This window comes from Maniola jurtina, chromosome 20 (genome assembly GCF_905333055.1).
Source record: "Maniola jurtina chromosome 20, ilManJurt1.1, whole genome shotgun sequence".
In the NCBI taxonomy this organism is placed as follows: domain Eukaryota; kingdom Metazoa; phylum Arthropoda; class Insecta; order Lepidoptera; family Nymphalidae; genus Maniola; species Maniola jurtina.
Genome location: NC_060048.1, coordinates 8,868,814 through 8,886,950, shown reverse-complemented (window position 1 = coordinate 8,886,950; position 18,137 = coordinate 8,868,814). Strand labels below are relative to the sequence as shown.

Sequence of the window (18,137 nt, the reverse complement as noted above, 5' to 3'; positions counted from 1 at the left end):
ACTACCAAAGTTGTAATAATATTATTGTAAATCACCAAAGATTGTTTTTCAAAATTTATTGGAATAAACTCTGCGCATCTGCGTATAATGAAGCTAGTGTTTCCACTTCTAGAGATTTCGCCATAATTTAGGGTGAAACGGCTTGAGGCTCTCTTTTAATGTTTACAAGGATGACATTGAAATTTTAGATGTTAGTCCGGTTTTATACTTTCCCCAAAGTATACTTTGTATTTTTAGACTTAACAAAGGCGAAAATTCAAAAAGGCTGAAAAGTAACTAGGTACATACTAGAAAAAGTTTTCATCCTGCATCGTGGAGAAATATTAGCATATTAACAAGGTTCAATTACTAATTTTAGTTGCTTAGTTATCAATTATTGATTTTTCGTATGGATCTGAAAGTTTGCAAGTATTATGATTTAAAAATCAAAGAAAATTATGACCAAACATTTTCTTCATGGCTAGACTAAAAATTTAGGGTCATTAAATGATATCGAAAACGTGAAATGATGTTCTTTAACATAATAATAATAATAATTGTGCACCCTAAATCAAATAAAGTAGGGTATGAATTCGTACAGAAACTAGGGTAAAATGAAAATCGTGAGTGAAAACACTGAATGAAGCGTCGAACCGTCGAACGTACGTCGAACGAATTTGTCCATCTTTCTTGATCTGTCATTTGTGTTGAAAATTGAAATGCTAATGAAATGAAATGTCATTTGTCATCATCGTAAATCATTTCGGTAAAGATAGCTCGCTGTTTTCAGGAAAGTGGCATTAATACTTTTAACTGCTTGCTGTAGAAACTCAAATAACACAATATACAATGTCGGAGGAGGTCGATGCACCGTTCAGCACCGTAGAGATCAACAATGAAGGCAGGGAGGAGGAAGATCTCTTCGCTTCAGCGGTCCAGGTATCTTAGAATTTTAATTTTTTAATTACGCTTGCACTCATCCGGCAACGATCAGGGGCGTCAACGACCCTAAAGCGACGCCCCTTTCTATAAAACAAAACGCCGTTTTAATCAATCGTACACGTCCTTGATAAAGCATTGAATTCGTGGTGAAAATGATACCAATAAGTACTAATAATTATCCGATAATTTGATTAACATACACAACACACACGTATTTTGTTTATCTCTGATTCTTGCGAGTTATTGAAACCTGTTTGTCTAGTTACCTTGGCTTTTTTTTTAATTTCACTGCACCTGTATTATCATATTGATGTTCAGTTCAATGCACTTGATAAAACATTCTTACACTTGCTTTAGCTTATAAGATTTCCCAAACCAAGCCAAACATATGGTCAGTTTCATTTCAGATGTAGAATAAATTTGAATTTTAAGTATTTTTCAGCATTTAGTAGTAGATGAAGTTATAATTCAAATGCAAGAAACTTAGTAACTAAAAAATTTTTGCCTCTAGGACTATTGCAAATGTATGTATGAGACCAGTCAGTGAGTACAATACACTAACACTGAAGCTAATTGGTACACAAAACATAAATTAATCTCAATTGTCAGGATAAACAGAGTGCTGTTATAGTCAATTTAACTATAGAAAAGGTAATACAGGATATTCAACTAGTATATTGTGTTGTTGTAGGAAGTCAGCCTTGATCCTGAAGTGAATGGTGGACAAGAAGATATGGAAAAGTCCAATATGGGAGACATATCTATATCTTCCCCAGCTACTATCGGCAGTCCAATAATGGAAGAGGTAAATTAAAGTATCTTTTTTAATTTTCTCCCACCAGACCAGACCAAAGAATTAAGTAATAATAAATTTCCAAATTCTTTTTTTTTACGGCCCTGGATATCCAAATTCTGATGGGACTCAAACCCCGAATCTCCCACTTATAACACCACAACACTCACCACTGCAACAGGGAGGGAGGAAGGGTAGGTTTTTTTAGGATTTTGACCTTACATTAGGAATTACATACATACTTACATACATATTACATACATACTTACATTATTACAAAAGGAATATAACAACAATTAATTTATTTTCTTCACAAACACAGTAATTAATAGATTAAAATGATAAACAACATTATGTCTCACTCTATATTTCTATTTATTATTATGATTCAATATCATGTTTTTATTCACTTTATAGGCTTCTTTTTTTAACAGAATGTTTTGTTGATATTTCATTATTATTTTTATACTAGCTTATGACCATTACTTCGTCTGTGTGGACTACCCAAATTTTTCAAACCCCTATTTTACCCCCTTAGTGGTTGAATTTTCAAAAATCCTTTCTTAGTGGATGACGACATAGTAATAGCTATCTACATGCCTTCCAGCCCAATCCATCTAGTTCTTTGAGCTGTGTGTTCATAGTCAGTCACCTTTAACTTTTATTAACCCCCCACCCAAAAAGAGGAAGTGTTATAAGTTTGACGTGTGTATCTGTGTATCTGTCTGTGGCATCGTAGCTCCTAAACTAATGAACCGATTTTATTTTAGTTTTTTGTTTGAAAGGCGATTTGATCGAGAGTGTTCTTAGCTATAATCCAAGAAAATCGGTTCAGCTGTTTGAAAGGTATCAGCTCTTTTCTAGTTACTATAACCTTCACTTGTCAGGGGTGTTATAAATTTTTAATTTTCACTTGTATATTTAGATAAATGAGATATGTTTGATAGAATTATTGTAGTTTTCTATATTGGATCATTAATTTTTTCCTTGTGCTATAAGCACATTGTTATACATTCTCGAAAAATTTGTCTGCATAAAGTTTTGTAAACACAATAAGTTAGTCACAGTTTGAACAATGTGTGGAGCTGATGACAGTTTTTGTTTATTCTATTCATATTGGAGTGGTAATATTAACACACAATAGCAATTCTTACATTATGTCTGTGACAGTGATATTATCACTTTACTTTAGACAATACTAGCTGATGCCCGCAACTTCGTTCATGTGGATAAGTTTTTTTAATCCTGTGGAAACTCCTTAATGTTTCGGGGTAAAACATAGCCTATGTGTTAATCCAGGGTATAATCTATCTCCATTCCCAACTTCAGCCCAATCTGTTCAGTAGTTTATGTGTGAAAAAGTAACAAACATCCATACATACGTACAAACTTTTGTGATTATAACTGTCTACATATTCACTTACTTGTTTCATATTCCATATACCATATACCATTCATCTGATTGAGTTGATACTTTGTACAGATGTTGTTGGAACTTGTGGGAAGATTTCTAACATAGTACCATCAACATATGCGCGGTGACGTAGCAATGCTGCCGTGGGAGTCATCCACACAAAGACGCATTGAACACATGCAGAGCATTTGCGATAAACATATAATTAATACTCATATTATCAACTGTATTGTATTAAAAAGTATTGTTGACTCAATTGCTAGGATATACGTATGTGAGCATCGCGTGAATATGCTCAATGTAATTACCTAATATCGCCGATGTGTTTATGTGATAAGGTCTATGAAAGGCTACTTGCTTTGCTTTGGCTACTATTATCATCTTACCAGAAAAGACATCCGTTAAGCAATTTAGAATTCTGCTAGTTCTATATATTCTATATATTCTGGTATATTGGTATTCTAGTTCTATTGAGCATAGGCTCAATAGAAACCCATTAGAGGTATGGGTTTATAAACTAATAGATACATACCCCCAAAAAACCGAGAGCAGAATTCTACTGCACTACAAAATTTTGAAATACAAGATCATATCCGCGACTCCGTGTAAGGTTTAGGTTTTTAAAAAAAATTCTGGGAATTCTTATGTCCTTTCCAGGGTTGCAAGCTAACTCTGTCCCAAATTTCGTCAAAATCAGCTTAACAGCTGAGTTGTGAAAAACTTTGATGCCATATCGCTGCGTCACTGACGCCACAGATGCTCGATTCTAAAGTCCGCCTTGAGGCTCTATAGAGCGCACTTTGCTAAACTTAAGACACAGTTAAAACGAGACAACGTTATACCGCTGCCATAAATCTGTCTCGTTTTACTGAAACTTAAGTCTAAGCAAAGTCAAAGTGCGCTCTATGGATTTCAACCTTTGCCTCAGTGAATTTGACGCTTCTTGTCCCTTTGACTTCGCCGCAATGCGTATGAAACGTATATCCCGTAAAACCTGTCTTATCATTATTTATTACAGATAGCCACTGAGCGCGCGAACAACATAATCATAACCGTCACCGAGCCACAAAAGATCGGAGAGGGCATGAGTTCATACGTCGCATATAGGGTGATAACTAAAACCAACATGCCTATATTCAGTAGGCACGACTTTGCCGTACTTAGACGTTTCTCCGATTTCCTAGGTCTTCATGAAAAGTTAACTGAAAAATATCTGCGATCGGGCAGAATTATTCCCCCTGCGCCCGAAAAAAGTATTGTTGGTAAGTGAATATTAACTACAGTACGTATCACGAAAGTTGAATAGTTGAAGGATATTAGGGAAGGTGGAGTAGTTGAAAAATAACTATGATCTTGAACCTGCGCAGTGGGTGATTTATTGATTTATTTCGGTATTACGAAGTGAATCAACTCATCTTTTTGACGATGTTCAATATGATAAAAATTGTAGTTCTATCAATTTCCTATGATTAAATGACGATTTTACAATAGTGTAAAATTGTGTAACTGAGGTTTTGAAATCTATCTAGTTTTTTTGTTCAGGGTTTAACACACGTATCGTCTCAGTTAAACCTAGTATATATTTTTGAGAACTCACTCGCCCTATTTACTCTATGTGTGAACTGTGAACTCAAAAGTACGATTCCTTAAATTAAGGACTAAAATCGTACAAATATGGCGAGTGAGTTCTCATAATTTACGAGTTATAACTTTTCCAGGAACAACTAAGTTAAAAATGACTTCAACACCCTCTACGGAAAGTGCAAATGGCACTAACTCGTCCGCAAGTGTCCAGTCGCTGTTTGTAGAACGTCGCCGCGCGGCGCTCGAGCGATTCCTCAACCGCGTCGCTCAACACCCTGTGTTGTGTATCGACCCGGATTTCAGAGAATTTTTAGAATCTGGTGAGAAATAGCATGAAAAACACCAATTTTTTTTTTATTTGCTTTAGAACCGCCCACAGAGTTACATATTTAAATTATACATGTTATTCCTTACATTCTATGGCTCTTATGCAACTCCACTTATGGGTAGTCACAGTACCCAGTAGTTTAACATAAACATAAGTCGTACAGTAAGTATATAGTAATACCTAACCTAAAGAATATGAAAAAATACCTACGTTATAAATTTTAAAAGAATATAATAAGCTGGATACCTACTAAGTTAAATTATCTATCAATTTGCTGAATAAACTTTGCTGAATATCCTAAACGCTAAAGTCTTTGAGGCCATTCAGCATGAAATTAAATCATTTCTGTCTACCAAATTAATAAAACTAACAGCATAATGCTTATCTGAAGGTTCTATAGGTTCCTGTGGTTGTGTATAACCCAGATTTCAGAGATTTTTTAGAATCTGGTGAGAAATAGCGTAAAAAGGATCAATTGTTTATTGTTAGTTTTTATTGTTAGTTTTAAGAATTATTGTACTTTGGCTTTTTGAGTAGTTAATTTAATTATTATAGATTTTATGCAAAGAATGTCCTAGGTTAAGTTTTACTATTTAGAAGTTGTAGATTAAGTATGTTGAGTTAGCCTGTAAGTGAGTATACATTGATAGTCCTAAGTTTATATAAGTCGTCATAATTACTTTTCTTTGTATACCGTTGGCTTCCTATTAAATAAAAAAAATAAAAAAAAATTTGCTGCATACTCATTTGCATATTCAGTTATGTGCTATATCTATAATCAATATTTTTTTGTTTTAATCAAAGAAAAATATTGCTAGTGTTTTAAAAAAAAAACAGTTTTAAGCAAAATATTTTTATAAATCTATGTACAAGTAATTAATTATGCAACCGTTTCTTGCATTTTATTCTTTGTTTTTCCTGTTCATAATGTATATAAAAATTTGTATTACTTACATTCTTTTCATACATATTGTACAATAATATTATGTACTTAAATAGCAGCTGTGTCTAACTTCCCCAGGTTATACACAGTATAGCATTATTTTATAATTTTATCAGTATTTTACCTACACTTCAAGAAAATTCTTAAATACGTCCACTAGGGACAATAGGTTGTTAAAAAATACAGGTTAAATATTTTGTTGGGCTACGGACTAAAGGCACTCCACGTCGCGATAGCAAGAGGGATGCAGTATCAATCAATCAGCCTGTTTGCGTCCACTGCTGGACATAGGCCTTCCCAAGAGCGCGCCACCACACACAGTCCTCTGCCTTTTCCATCCACCCACTGTCCACTACCTTCGTACCTAAGGTCAAGGTGCAGGTTTAATCCCTGTCAGTTCTGTAATTTTGATATTAGGATGTAAAACCTCTTAAATAGAACCCTTCTTTATTATGCTTATTCAATTACAGATACTGAATTACCAAAAGCGACAAGTACCTCGGCATTAAGTGGTGCGGGAATGTTGCGTTTATTCAACAAAGTGGGAGAAACTGTCAACAAAATCACATATAGAATGGATGAATCAGACCCAGTAAGTTACAACTTTGACGCAATGGCGCCTTATCGGTATTGTATTGAATATATTTCGGAAATTATGCTCAGGAACTTCACAACCTTGTCTTTTCTTCACCAATAGACCACAGAACAGCGAGAAACTATAAACATTGGTACCCTTATGCGCTCGACGTCCAATTTACTTGCACATAATGTTTTTGTTCAACGTTTCTGATACAAACCGCTACGGTGGAGAATGCCCGTCCAGCGTCGTGTTTCCTATCACATATAACCTAAATACCTTCACGAATACGCCCCTCCCTACGCTCATTATTATGCAGTCAGTATATTGTTAGTATGTATATATATAATTCTACATAATAAAAAAAGTTTCTGACAAATGGAGACGCTCCTCCTTTTTTGAAGTCAGTTAAACATAGAAAATCTTAAGAAATTGATGGTTTTATCTAGAAGGATATCAAAGGACATCAACGAATTAATTTGACACATTTTAGTAGTTACACAATTTTTAGATTAAATGAAATTTTCAGTGGTTTGAAGAACGCTGTGCGCGCATAGAGTCACTAGAAAATGGTCTTCGTCGCTTATGCGGGGCTTGCGAGGCGTTAGCGACGGAAAGGCGCGAGCTCGCAACGCGCGCGCATGATGCGGCCCGCTCTATCGCCGCGGCGGCTGCGGCCGACCCGCACGCGCCGCTGTCGCGCGCTCTGTCGCACCTATCCGATCTGCACGAGAAGGTAATACTGATAGGCAGACAGGCACGCGTTTTTATTACTATTATAGTGTTTTTACCTACACGTCAAGAAAATTTCGATTTTTCACTTATGAGTATGGAGTCAAGAAGTTTTCAGTTATGAGTTTCTTCTTGGCTCACAGTAGAGGCATTCAGAACCGCGTAACACAAGAGATGCTAGTTGTCCTAAATGAAATAAATAAAATTTGTATTTCCTTACAGATTGAACACTTAAGAAATGAACAAGCCAACACCGACTTTTACGTCCTGACTGAACATATCAAAGACTACCTTGGGCTTATCGGCGCTATCAAAGATGTTTTCCATGAAAGAGTTAAGGTAAACTAACCAATATTCCACCATTTTATCAGATTTGCGATTTTTGTATAACAATTATTTTGTATAACTAATTAATTACCAAAACAGTAATGTACTGTACTTATTTTAAGTTGTCGAAATTTGAGTTCCCAGTGAGTGTGGTGGACCAAATAAAAGAATGTGACAGAAAAAAAACCAAAAAAACTCTGAAGGAGTTTCTGTTGTATGGTGGGTTGGTATAGTATGTAAAGTATTTAAAATTATGTACTAGTATTTAGAAATATGTAAATTCAGTATAATTACGTAGGTATGGGTCAGGATAGGACTCCAGCATATTAAACCACGTGGTTTAAGCTGGAACCAACGATTGTAAGCTATAAATTATTATTATTAACTAGATTGTAAGGTATTTTTTTTTTTGTAACTGGATAGTAAAAAATTTAAAAAAATGTTTGCAGGTATTCCAGAACTGGCAACACGCACAAATGCAGCTGACGAAGCGGAGAGAGAACAAAGCCAAAGCCGACCTCGCCAACCGTCCAGAGAAGATTGCTCAAGCCTCCACTGAAATTATTGAGGTAGAGATACTTTGTACGTTCTACTTACAAACGCACTGCATAGCGTCATGCTAGCGTACTGTTAGGCGGGGGAGCCTGGTTAAAAAAAAAAAAACAACAATTTTGATACTCACTCACTTTTTTTTATTATTTTTTTATTTTATTTGTACCAGAAAGTTGTAACAATAAGAGAAAATGAAATAAAAGTGGACTAGAAAGTTATTACAAGTGCATACTTTATTCACTACTTCATAGATAATACATGTGGAACCCTAGTGAAGGGTTTTCGGTGGAGTTTTTGTTCTAAGTTTTTTGCTGAAAGCAGGCAGAAGCCATAGCTGGGCAGCTAATTGACTAAAGAATTAAAACTGGTCGATTTAGTTGAATGTACCTATCTATTTTATAGGATTTATTATTGACTAGCTGATGCCCGCAGCTTCGCCCGCGTGGATTGGTCAGATCCCCTGCAGCATCAAGATTGAGGAGTTGGACTCCAAATTTTTTATGAAACAATGTCGCCAAGTTCCTCTATCGATTAAAACAAAAATTACGCAAATCGGTTCAGAAATCTCGGAGATTTCGGTGTACATAGGTAGAAAAACACAACTCCCTTTTTGAAAGTCGGTTAAAAAAGTAGCCTATGTTACTCCCTGGTCAATCCTCTACTTATCTGTGAAAACCCCGTCAAAATCGGTTCAGCCGTTCCGAAGATTAGCCTTTTCAAACAGACAGACAGACAGACAAAAATTTTAAAAACGTGTGATTCAGTGTTGGTATCGTTCAAATAACCATATGAGCTTAATATGAGGTAGTTATTTCGAAATTACAGACAGACACTCCAATTTTATTTATTAGTATAGATGACAATTCAGAAATAGCAATTCAGCAATATATGGCTGATGGTTAGGGTTGTAAAGTGCGCAGCTTGTATACGTACTTTTATGATGTAATACTATGCTTCTGTTTCAGTGGGAGGCAAAAGTAGAACGCGGCCAACAAGAGTTTGACTCGATCTCTCGAGTCATCAAGAAGGAGTTAGAGAGGTGGGAGGAAGTGAGGCTGAGCGAGTTGCGAGCCACCTTGCTGCGCTACCTCGAGGAGCATATGAAGCACCAAGCGCAGGTATGTTATAACTACATTACCTACAATCCTCTAAGGCTAAGATCCATAAAGCGCATTTTGACTTTACTCAGACTTAAGGCACTTTTAAAACGAGACAGTGCTATACCACTGGCATAAATCTGTCTCGTTTTAACTGAAACTTAAGTCTAAGCAAAGTCAAAGTGCACTCTATGATAGGGAGGTTGAAATCTATTACATTTCAACCTAAGTATTGAGAAAATGAAATTATTGTAATTCATAGAACCGTTTTCTTATTTAATTGTCCTTTGTTTTCTTTTGTCTTTTAGCTCTTCATTTGAAATTTTAATATTGGATAAATTGAGACAGTTTTGTGAATTTGAGATTCAATTAATTTTTTTCTGCTACACGATGCTTGCGCGCCGCGACATCGCAAGGATTTAGGTTCTTGAAAATCCCGTGGGAACTCTTTGATTCCTAAGAAGTAGCCTATATCCTTTCCCGGGATGCAAGCTATCTGTACCAAACGTCAAAATCGGTTTAGCAGATGAGCCGTGAAAAGCTAGCAGACAGACACACTTTCGCATTTATAATATTAGTATGAAAGTATGGATTACTATTCTAAAAGTTATCTTTTTACCATACCGATTTTTGTTTATTTGTAAACTTCTTCACCGAAATCTTAAATTGTTTGTAGGCGATTCGATACTGGGACGCCTTCCTGCCGGAGCCTCGCGCGATCAAATGAGTGCGGCGCCCACGCCGACCGCGGGCCTGCCTCTAAACACTACTACGCCAAAACACACCTTAGCATCTACTGTTAAGCGTCATTTTACCCTGCACCCTTGAAGGTAGATTGAAGTATTAGGCATAATGAATAGAAATTAGATAAAAATAATTATATAAAATTAATAAATCCAAAGGGATGAATAAAATTATAACCAGAGTTCAATAAATTTCAAGATTCACATGAAAAAGATATCCTTTCTTACACCTTTGGAAACTTTGATGGTTTCACCTTCTGTAGTTATAATTTCGAAACTAATGAAGAGAGAATAAGATAATCACTGATCTCTTACACACTGGACTTGTGATTGCCGACCAGAGTGTTTGAAAGATTTTAGTGCTGATAGCAGCAGTGAGCTTACTCGGAATTAAATTTTAGTGATGAGACATACATATTACGTCTACATAGTGTCAATACGAAGACAATTTGATACAAAGGGGCTTTTTTTAATTCCCGGTACGCTTGTTGGGCTTGAATCGGTACAAAAAATACCGCAATTTCGTAAGGAACAATATCTCTAGTGTACTTGTATTGTCCATTTCAGTGATTTTAATACTATCACTACTAGTCACAGTAAAATTGACCTTAATCTCCTTGTTTTAAAGTCGTGAATCTGTACTACAGATTTTGATTTTACTGAGCTTTCACTAGGAATTTAGTTTTGAATGCCAAAATGAAACCTTAATCTGCCTTGAATGGGTATAATTATGACGCTAGTAAATGGATTGACGCATTCATTTGTTGCAGTCGTTTTTAATCTATACGTTAAGATTTATCGGTAGCGCATAATAATAGGCGGGTCGCATCGCAATACATTGCATTTTTTTTTTTTTTCATAAAAAAAAACAGCTCAATTTGACCTTTTGCCCTCGATTTTCTCGCTTCTAGCTTGACCAATTGAAATGCGGGTTTTATCGTTTCCAACTACTTATTTGCAAAATTTTTATATTTAGATCTTGTAAGTATCTGTCTATGGACGGGCATAACTCTGTTCACAGACAATATACAATAAAGTTATGTCCTTCAATAAAAAAATGTTTATTTTAATATTTTTTAATACCTACTTGATAGTGTTCTGCTTATTAAAAAACGGGCTAAATACTGAATACTGTCCTTTCGACAAGACGGCTGGTGTTTTATCTATTATTTCGTTTGTACCATTCTATATCCCAGAGTTAAATATTCATTCATTTATTTATTGGGCTATTGCGATGCGGTCCGTGTTGGTGTATGCTAGCCATTAAGATAAGATAATAATTAATATATTATTTTTGCTAAAATGTTTAGTTTCTCACCTTCAGCTATGATTATTTGGGACTTCGTATGCATTTGTATTTGAAAATGATCTCTAAGGATGATTTGTAAATAAGAGATGATAATAATATGGTATCAAAACTCATGTAAAACTTAACCAGAAAAAAATACCACAAGAAAGACGCACACAAACTTAAATTATTTGATTATGATACTTAATATGAAAGTAATTCGAGCGACATCGTTTTTAGCTTTATTATCATAGACAAAAAAGTTAATTCGGACCAGCTCAAGCTATTATCACGTCAATAGATACGCAGAGGCTAACGAATTTTTCAGTATGTTTTGACATACTGAAAAATTCGTAACCCATTTGTGGGTTGATTACGGTACGTGCTGTAATGTGCATATCGCCGTAGTTTGACAGCAACTGTGCGACTATCGAGACCACCTCTGATTAGCTTACACTCTCACATTATTGGCTACAATGCACTGCTGCAGCCAGAATAGTGTAAATTCGGCCAATCACTACAATTGTTACTAGAGCAACGTTATAATCACAAGATTTGAGGGGCTACTTACCTACATATTGAAGCAGTGTGCGTCTTTTCGTAATATAAAAATGTATCTATAGGCTGTGTCTTCAATAAATAATAGAGTAATCTATTTGTTTTAACAAGTCTGATTCATTTTTTTGTCCAATACTTTTTTTTCATTGTCCCTATATGATTATTAAACATTTGTTATATTATGTATAAGTATAATATTATGTTAGACGTATGTATATTTACGTAATGTGCTCATGGCTCACTGCACGCGTACCGTACGCGCCGCAACGCATTTTTTAGTACTGAAATGAGATGTCAGCGACCTTAAAATACTGTGGCTCTGTGGCTAATTCTCTTATACACAATCTCCAAATTAATTAACAGGTCTAAATCTAATGCTATCCTTGTCTGTAGGGAGCATTATGAAAGAGATAGCAGTATATTTAGACCTGTCATTTTAGAGTATCTGTCTGTGTATGGTACCTGTAGGACAGGTGGTTTTAATTCAACAGGTCTTAGATATAGGACCAAATCTTAAATTGAGAAAGAAAAACTTCAGGTCCAAATACTTGTCGAGTGATGATCACATTTTTATATGAAACACTTGATTTTTTTCACTATTTTTGAAGGTTGGTCCCATAGTGAAAGTTTTTTTTTTATAACGAGAATGGTGCCTTTGGGAGTTAAAACACAGTAAGAATAATATATTTATAGTTAGAATCTTGTCGATGTTGCGGACGCAAATCGTGCTTTGAGTACTAAAATGCGGTGCGGTTGGCTTTGCGGCACGTTTGTAAGCGAATGTATTGTAAATGTTGTACACGTATGAATGTGTATACTTGAATTTTACATTAGCATAAGACCAAACGATAAGGGTAACGGAATGTAAACATTTTTTTGCTAATCGTAATATAAAAGTATTTTTAGTATTTATATATGCGTTAGGTAAAAATAGTTCTGACCTTGAACCTGCGCAGTGGCTGATTTATCTGCTACGAAGCGAAGTTGCACAGCGGGAGTGGCTGTTCCGCCACGCTAGTGGTGCTTCAATAGCGATGAGGATTATTTCGTATAACAATCGAACTATTCGATTGTTTGTTATTATTTGATTACAATCGAATATATCAATCGATTATTTTCCATTATTCAATTGTTGAATAGCGCATGGGACAAATGAATCGAAAATCGAATACAATGCACATTTGGTTTAGGTTTCAATTTATTTGTTCTAGACCGTGTGCTCCCCATTTGTATTTCGTACTCAACAATCGAAAAATTTAACAATCGATTGTTTTTTTTTAGAACAATCGCCCGTTGCTTTTCGCAGTCATACGCACCTCCTTACCTTTACGGCCAATACGCACGATCGGTCAAATAGCTGCCTAGAATCATCATACAACAGTTTTGGCTTATAATTTTTATGACAGATTGAAACGGCTATTTGACTGTGTAACCAAGTAAGAGTAATCATTCTTTTTTTGTTATAATCATCTATATTTTTATATTTGTTTGTTGTAAAATTACGTATTAATTATGATTATGTGTTAGGAGATGTATTCCAATGTAGATAAGCTAAAATAAGATTTAGCCAGAGTATTGAATAGAGAAAATATCATTGTAATAATATTATTTATGAATGTATCAAAATATCATTGATCTTGATTTCAAAATAGTAAAAATGCCAAGTAGAAAACAGCCCAAAATAAAGTTTAATTTTGGCTTTGAAAATGTTATGTTTCATGTTATAGTAGTGAAAGATTAGGGTACCTGTTTTTCAATGGCTTTCGTAAATGGTAAACAAACCACTTCGCCTAGAAATGCGTAAGCGATGCACAGCTGTTCACGGTGTTTAAATACTTTTTTATGCTTAATTTTTTCTAATGCTTAAAAAGCAATGATGAGGTCTAAGTTGGAGCGCGCTTACCTAGCAGACGCCTTTTCACTCTTGCCTTGAAGGTCTAAGTTATACGCGGCAGGAAACATGAACGCCGTCTTTAGATCGTTATCGCATTTCTCTGTGATCTGTGCATACCTAAGAACATTCCAAACGGGCAATTTTTTACTATTTAACTGGGCAACAATTGACCATAAACATTTATGAATCGAAACATAATTTATTATTATCACAGTCGTGACGCATAACTGAGTAGGTTCCAGCGGGAGGGTGGTGATGACCTGACTTGAGAGCTGTGATTTGTGACCTACATACTTGTGACAACTGTCACCCTCTCGCACCGCTCCACTAAACTGCAGGAGAATTCAAATTCAAATTCAAAATATTTTTATTCAATTAGACTTTTACAAGTTCTTTTGAATCGTCAAAAGCATCTACCACTGGTTCGGAATGCCTTTCCTACCGAGAAGAACCAGCAAGAAACTCGGCGGTTGCTCTTTTCAAAGATTTGATATACAATGTTATGCCATGTATAAAAGCAATTAAAGTCCTGCGCATTGCTGGAGCGAATTGCAGGTCAGATCCACGCTTTTTTATCATTTACATAATCTTCGATAGTATAATATGCTTTTCTCAGGAGCATATTTTTAATAGATTTTTTGAACCTGTGTAAAGGCAAGTCCAAAATTAGCTGAGGAATTTTGTTATAAAAGATGTGATGGAGACTACTCAATGCGCTATATACTTACTATAATTTGAATGCTTTGCTCAGTAACTAAGAATACAGCACTCTGGTTAAGGGGCAGGAGACGGGCCTGCCCGCGAAATTCAAATTTAATTTGGTTTTTCGCAATTTGTAAACTAATACGACAACGTAGGCTTATGGCATTTTAATTGCGCCAATGGCAGTATCATCCTCACAGGTTTATATAAAAATCTTTACTTGAAAGGGTCCAGTTTAAGAAATTAGCTCTAGCATCGACTAATTTGTGAGTTATAGTCGATACTAGAACTAATTTCTTTCAAGTAAAGATTTTTATATAAACCTGTGAGGATGATACTGCCATTGGCACAATTAGAGTGCCATAAGCCTACGTTGTCGTATTTAAATTTGAATTTCGCGGGCAGACCCGTCGCATAAACCTTAAAATGTAAAATAATTTATACTTACACATTAGGTAGTTAGTACGATTGAAAATCTCGAGTCTAATGTATTCATTATTTTTATATTGCCAAATATATATAGTGGTAATTTTAATGTAACAGGAGAGATGGAGAGATAATTCTAAATAATGTTGGTTTCGAATTATAGAAATTGTACTTTATTCCCATTAAAAATTATTATTACTTGAAAGAATTCGGTTGTTTTATTTAAAACCAGCAAGAAACTTCAAAAGTTTAAACAACTTTAACATGAATTAGAGTTTCGTTTCTTCCTGGTTCTAGTCGTTAGGAGGGCATTCTGTAGTACAGAATCCGTACCAGCAATGGTAGATTCACTTGACAATTCGAAAGCACTTTATTTTATTTAAATAAGGGTTCCGTTTTTTGCCATTTGGCTACGGACCCCTAAAAAAAAGATTCTATAGGTACTGATAAAATATTGAATAAGTGTGTGTACCTAAGTGGTAAATATAACTACTACTGTAATATAAAAGTTTGCTAAATGAAAGGAAATTACATCAAAAATCAGAATTGGTACAATATTCCGAAGTAAGTTTAAAATGCATTTCAAAAATTGGTGGTTGGGTATAATATAGGTTCAACGTTATTCTACACGCACTTTCTTTATCTATCAAGTACCAAGAGTGGGTTTTAGTTATATTTTCCCTTTCCTATCGGTACCATAATCGTCCACATCAACTGAAGTGGGCGATTCAGAAACATATTGTTTCGATTAATTAGCTAGGTATAAGGTAAATAGTAAATACCTACCTATCTAATAATGAGAAGGAAAATTAATTGCAACTTGGTGGTACCTACTATGTCAGAAACTTTCACGCAAGTGCCAAGAACAATTGTACAAAATTTCTATTCAATAGGGTACAAACTCATAGGTAACGAACAGACATTCAAACATTATTTATATATAAGATGATTAACCAGATGTGATTTCCAAGTCACTTCAAGTGGTTGCAATCACTACTTTAAAGCGATTCTTATGAGTAATGAGAATGTACGTGGGTAAATCACCATAGATTGATAAGATGCTGTTATCATAGACGATACAGGAATATTGATAAAAACCTATATATTAGCATTAACAGTTATCAATTAGCATTGACATAGAAGGCAGCGCAGCAAGGCAAAGCACAAAGGACTGTTGAATCCGCCGGTAACTAAGAAATTTTTGTTCAATCCTAATATGTTTTGATTATTTAAATAATTAAATAGAAGTGCAATAAAATTGAAGTGTGTTGGTGATTTCAAATAACCTGCCTTTTTCAAAGCTTTTACAGTTAACTTACCTATTTTAATTTGTCTTATTTAATTAGCATTTTTTTGAAAACGAAAACATCAGTTTTTGTTATTTTTGTCTATCTGTTTATTCGCGCTAATTTTCGAAACCAATACTTTAACCGTCGGACATAACATCGAAGCAGGAATTAAAGTGATCTCAGCTTATTTTTTTTCCGGAAACGAAAATCCCACGGAAGTAGAAAGATCGCTGTAGTTGTAACAAGTGTAAATTAAAAATTTATAACACCCCTGACAAGTGAAGGTTACAGTAACTAGAAACTTTCAAACAGCTGAACCGATTTTCTTGGATTATATTTAAGAACATTCTCGATCAAGCCATCTTTCAAACAAAAAAAACTAAATTAAAATCGGTTCATTTAGGAGCTACGATGCCAGACAGATACACAGATACCTACACACGTCAAACTTATAACACCCCTTTTTGGGTCGGGGGTTAAAAAGCGATTATTGAAATACTTCTTCAGCTTCGGTGATATTGAATTTGATTTAATTTTAAGTTCATCTTTATTTCAGGTAAAATGAAGTTTTTCTTGGCACTTGCGTTTCTGACCATGGTATGCGCAATACCGCGTCCAGGACGAATTTCGACAACCAGCGAAACGCTTGAACCATCGGCGTCAATCCAAGGTTCTGGACAAGGATATAGTCCAGTTGAAGATGCTAAAGGTGAACTATTACTATCAGAACTCGAAAGTTCAGATGAATCAGATTACATCGCGGAATATAATGATGAAGAGGATATTAGTGAAAGTATCAGTCTTGAAGATTTAATTATTGCTCTCCACCGTATAAGAAATGCAATCCAGAAGAAAATTCATAGCAAACTAAGCCATTATAAAGATTCAGGAGATGGCATTTATGTAACATCCGAAAGAGTCCCAGTTGATGAAGACAGTGCAAATGAGACTGCCGCTGAATCACCACAACAAGGCAACAGAAAAAAACGTGAACTACCAGGCTATGCTGACTATCCTCAAAACAATAGTGCCCTTTCTAATAACACTAAGGGCAACGACACTGCATCTGATTACAATCCTAAAATTAATATTACCCAAATCCAAAAAGAAATTCATGACAAAATCAATAATATTAACAATAATATTACCCAAATCAAAAATGAAATCCATGACAAAATCAATAATGTTACCCAAATCAAAAAAGAAATCCATGACAAAATCAATGATATTATTGAAAATGTGTTTCGTCCATGGCTGGGCAATAAAACTTTAAATCCTTTGCAACAAGATAACAAAACTGTTGTTGATACTGGCAGTATTTCAAACAGATCGCGTTTATCTGCAGGCAATAGCAGCAAACCTGAAGATAGAAACACAGCCATTGATGCTCCTCAACCAGGGAACCATCCTGAATTAGAACCACCAAATGAAACTGAAGGTAGTGATACTTTTAATGATCTAGTTGAAGTTAATAGTAACCGTAACAATGGTAATAAAAAAGTTATTGATGTTGAAATAAGCAATATTGTACCAAGGGTACATTCACAGCTCAGTGTAGGCAGTGAAGTGCCACACAATGTTCAAACAAGTGACGAGAGCCAAGTGAGGTTTGTGAATCCAATTGGGTTGATCACCAGAGAAGGTGTGCAACAACCCAGTTCTAGCTTCAGAAACTTCCCATACCATATTGCCCACTATCATTAAACAACATGAGTACTATTACAGGAACTTTTCAGTTTATAGATTTATAATAATTTATAATTTATTAATTCCAAATGTAAATTGAGATATTTTGTTAAAATTATTTAAAATTGTCATGTTTTCTAATAAAATGTTATCAACTTTTTTAAATGAATATGTGGTGTGTTTTTTTCATTTCTTTTAAATTAGTTATTGAAATCCAAGAAGTTTCATGTCTTTATTAAGTCTCTATTTATTCTTGGTAAAATTTATCAAGAATAAATAATCA

The 18,137-nt window shown here is 34.8% G+C and overlaps 2 protein-coding genes across 3 annotated transcripts; both read left to right on the top strand.

Annotated features, from left to right (window-relative positions):
- Positions 1 to 656: 656 nt before the first annotated feature.
- On the top strand, positions 657 to 12,055 carry LOC123875962 (sorting nexin-2). The gene is made up of 10 exons (XM_045922093.1): positions 657 to 918; positions 1,613 to 1,726; positions 4,147 to 4,390; positions 4,847 to 5,032; positions 6,454 to 6,575; positions 7,090 to 7,296; positions 7,515 to 7,631; positions 8,069 to 8,188; positions 9,137 to 9,289; positions 9,945 to 12,055. Exons 1-10 carry the CDS (start codon positions 829 to 831, stop codon positions 9,993 to 9,995), a joined length of 1,404 nt encoding a protein of 467 aa, XP_045778049.1. The 5' UTR covers positions 657 to 828; the 3' UTR covers positions 9,996 to 12,055.
- Positions 2,625 to 18,023, top strand: LOC123875967. 2 transcript variants are annotated; one of them, XM_045922106.1, is made up of 4 exons: positions 2,625 to 2,629; positions 5,638 to 5,639; positions 16,725 to 17,303; positions 17,400 to 18,023. In XM_045922106.1, the coding sequence occupies exons 3-4, from the start codon at positions 16,730 to 16,732 to the stop codon at positions 17,870 to 17,872; spliced, it is 1,047 nt and encodes a 348-aa protein (XP_045778062.1). In that variant the 5' UTR covers positions 2,625 to 2,629; positions 5,638 to 5,639; positions 16,725 to 16,729; the 3' UTR covers positions 17,873 to 18,023. The 2 variants fall into 2 exon arrangements, with proteins under 2 accessions (XP_045778062.1, XP_045778061.1); XM_045922105.1 differs by lacking the exons at positions 2,625 to 2,629; positions 5,638 to 5,639 and adding an exon at positions 15,940 to 16,065 and having other exon boundaries at positions 16,725 to 17,266; positions 17,363 to 18,023.
- Positions 18,024 to 18,137: the final 114 nt, after the last annotated feature.

What these genes read in the sequence shown, in the direction of transcription:
- LOC123875962 (XM_045922093.1), top strand. Translation starts at nt 829, where the DNA reads ATGTCGGAGGAGGTCGATGCACCGTTCAGCACCGTAGAGATCAACAAT. An exon ending in GCAGTCCAATAATGGAAGAG is followed by an intron (nt 1,727 to 4,146) that starts GTAAATTAAAGT and finishes TATTTATTACAG; the next exon opens with ATAGCCACTGAGCGCGCGAA. An exon ending in CCTCCACTGAAATTATTGAG is followed by an intron (nt 8,189 to 9,136) that starts GTAGAGATACTT and finishes CTTCTGTTTCAG; the next exon opens with TGGGAGGCAAAAGTAGAACG.
- LOC123875967 (XM_045922106.1), top strand. Translation starts at nt 16,730, where the DNA reads ATGAAGTTTTTCTTGGCACTTGCGTTTCTGACCATGGTATGCGCAATA. An exon ending in TGACAAAATCAATAATATTA is followed by an intron (nt 17,304 to 17,399) that starts ACAATAATATTA and finishes TCAATGATATTA; the next exon opens with TTGAAAATGTGTTTCGTCCA.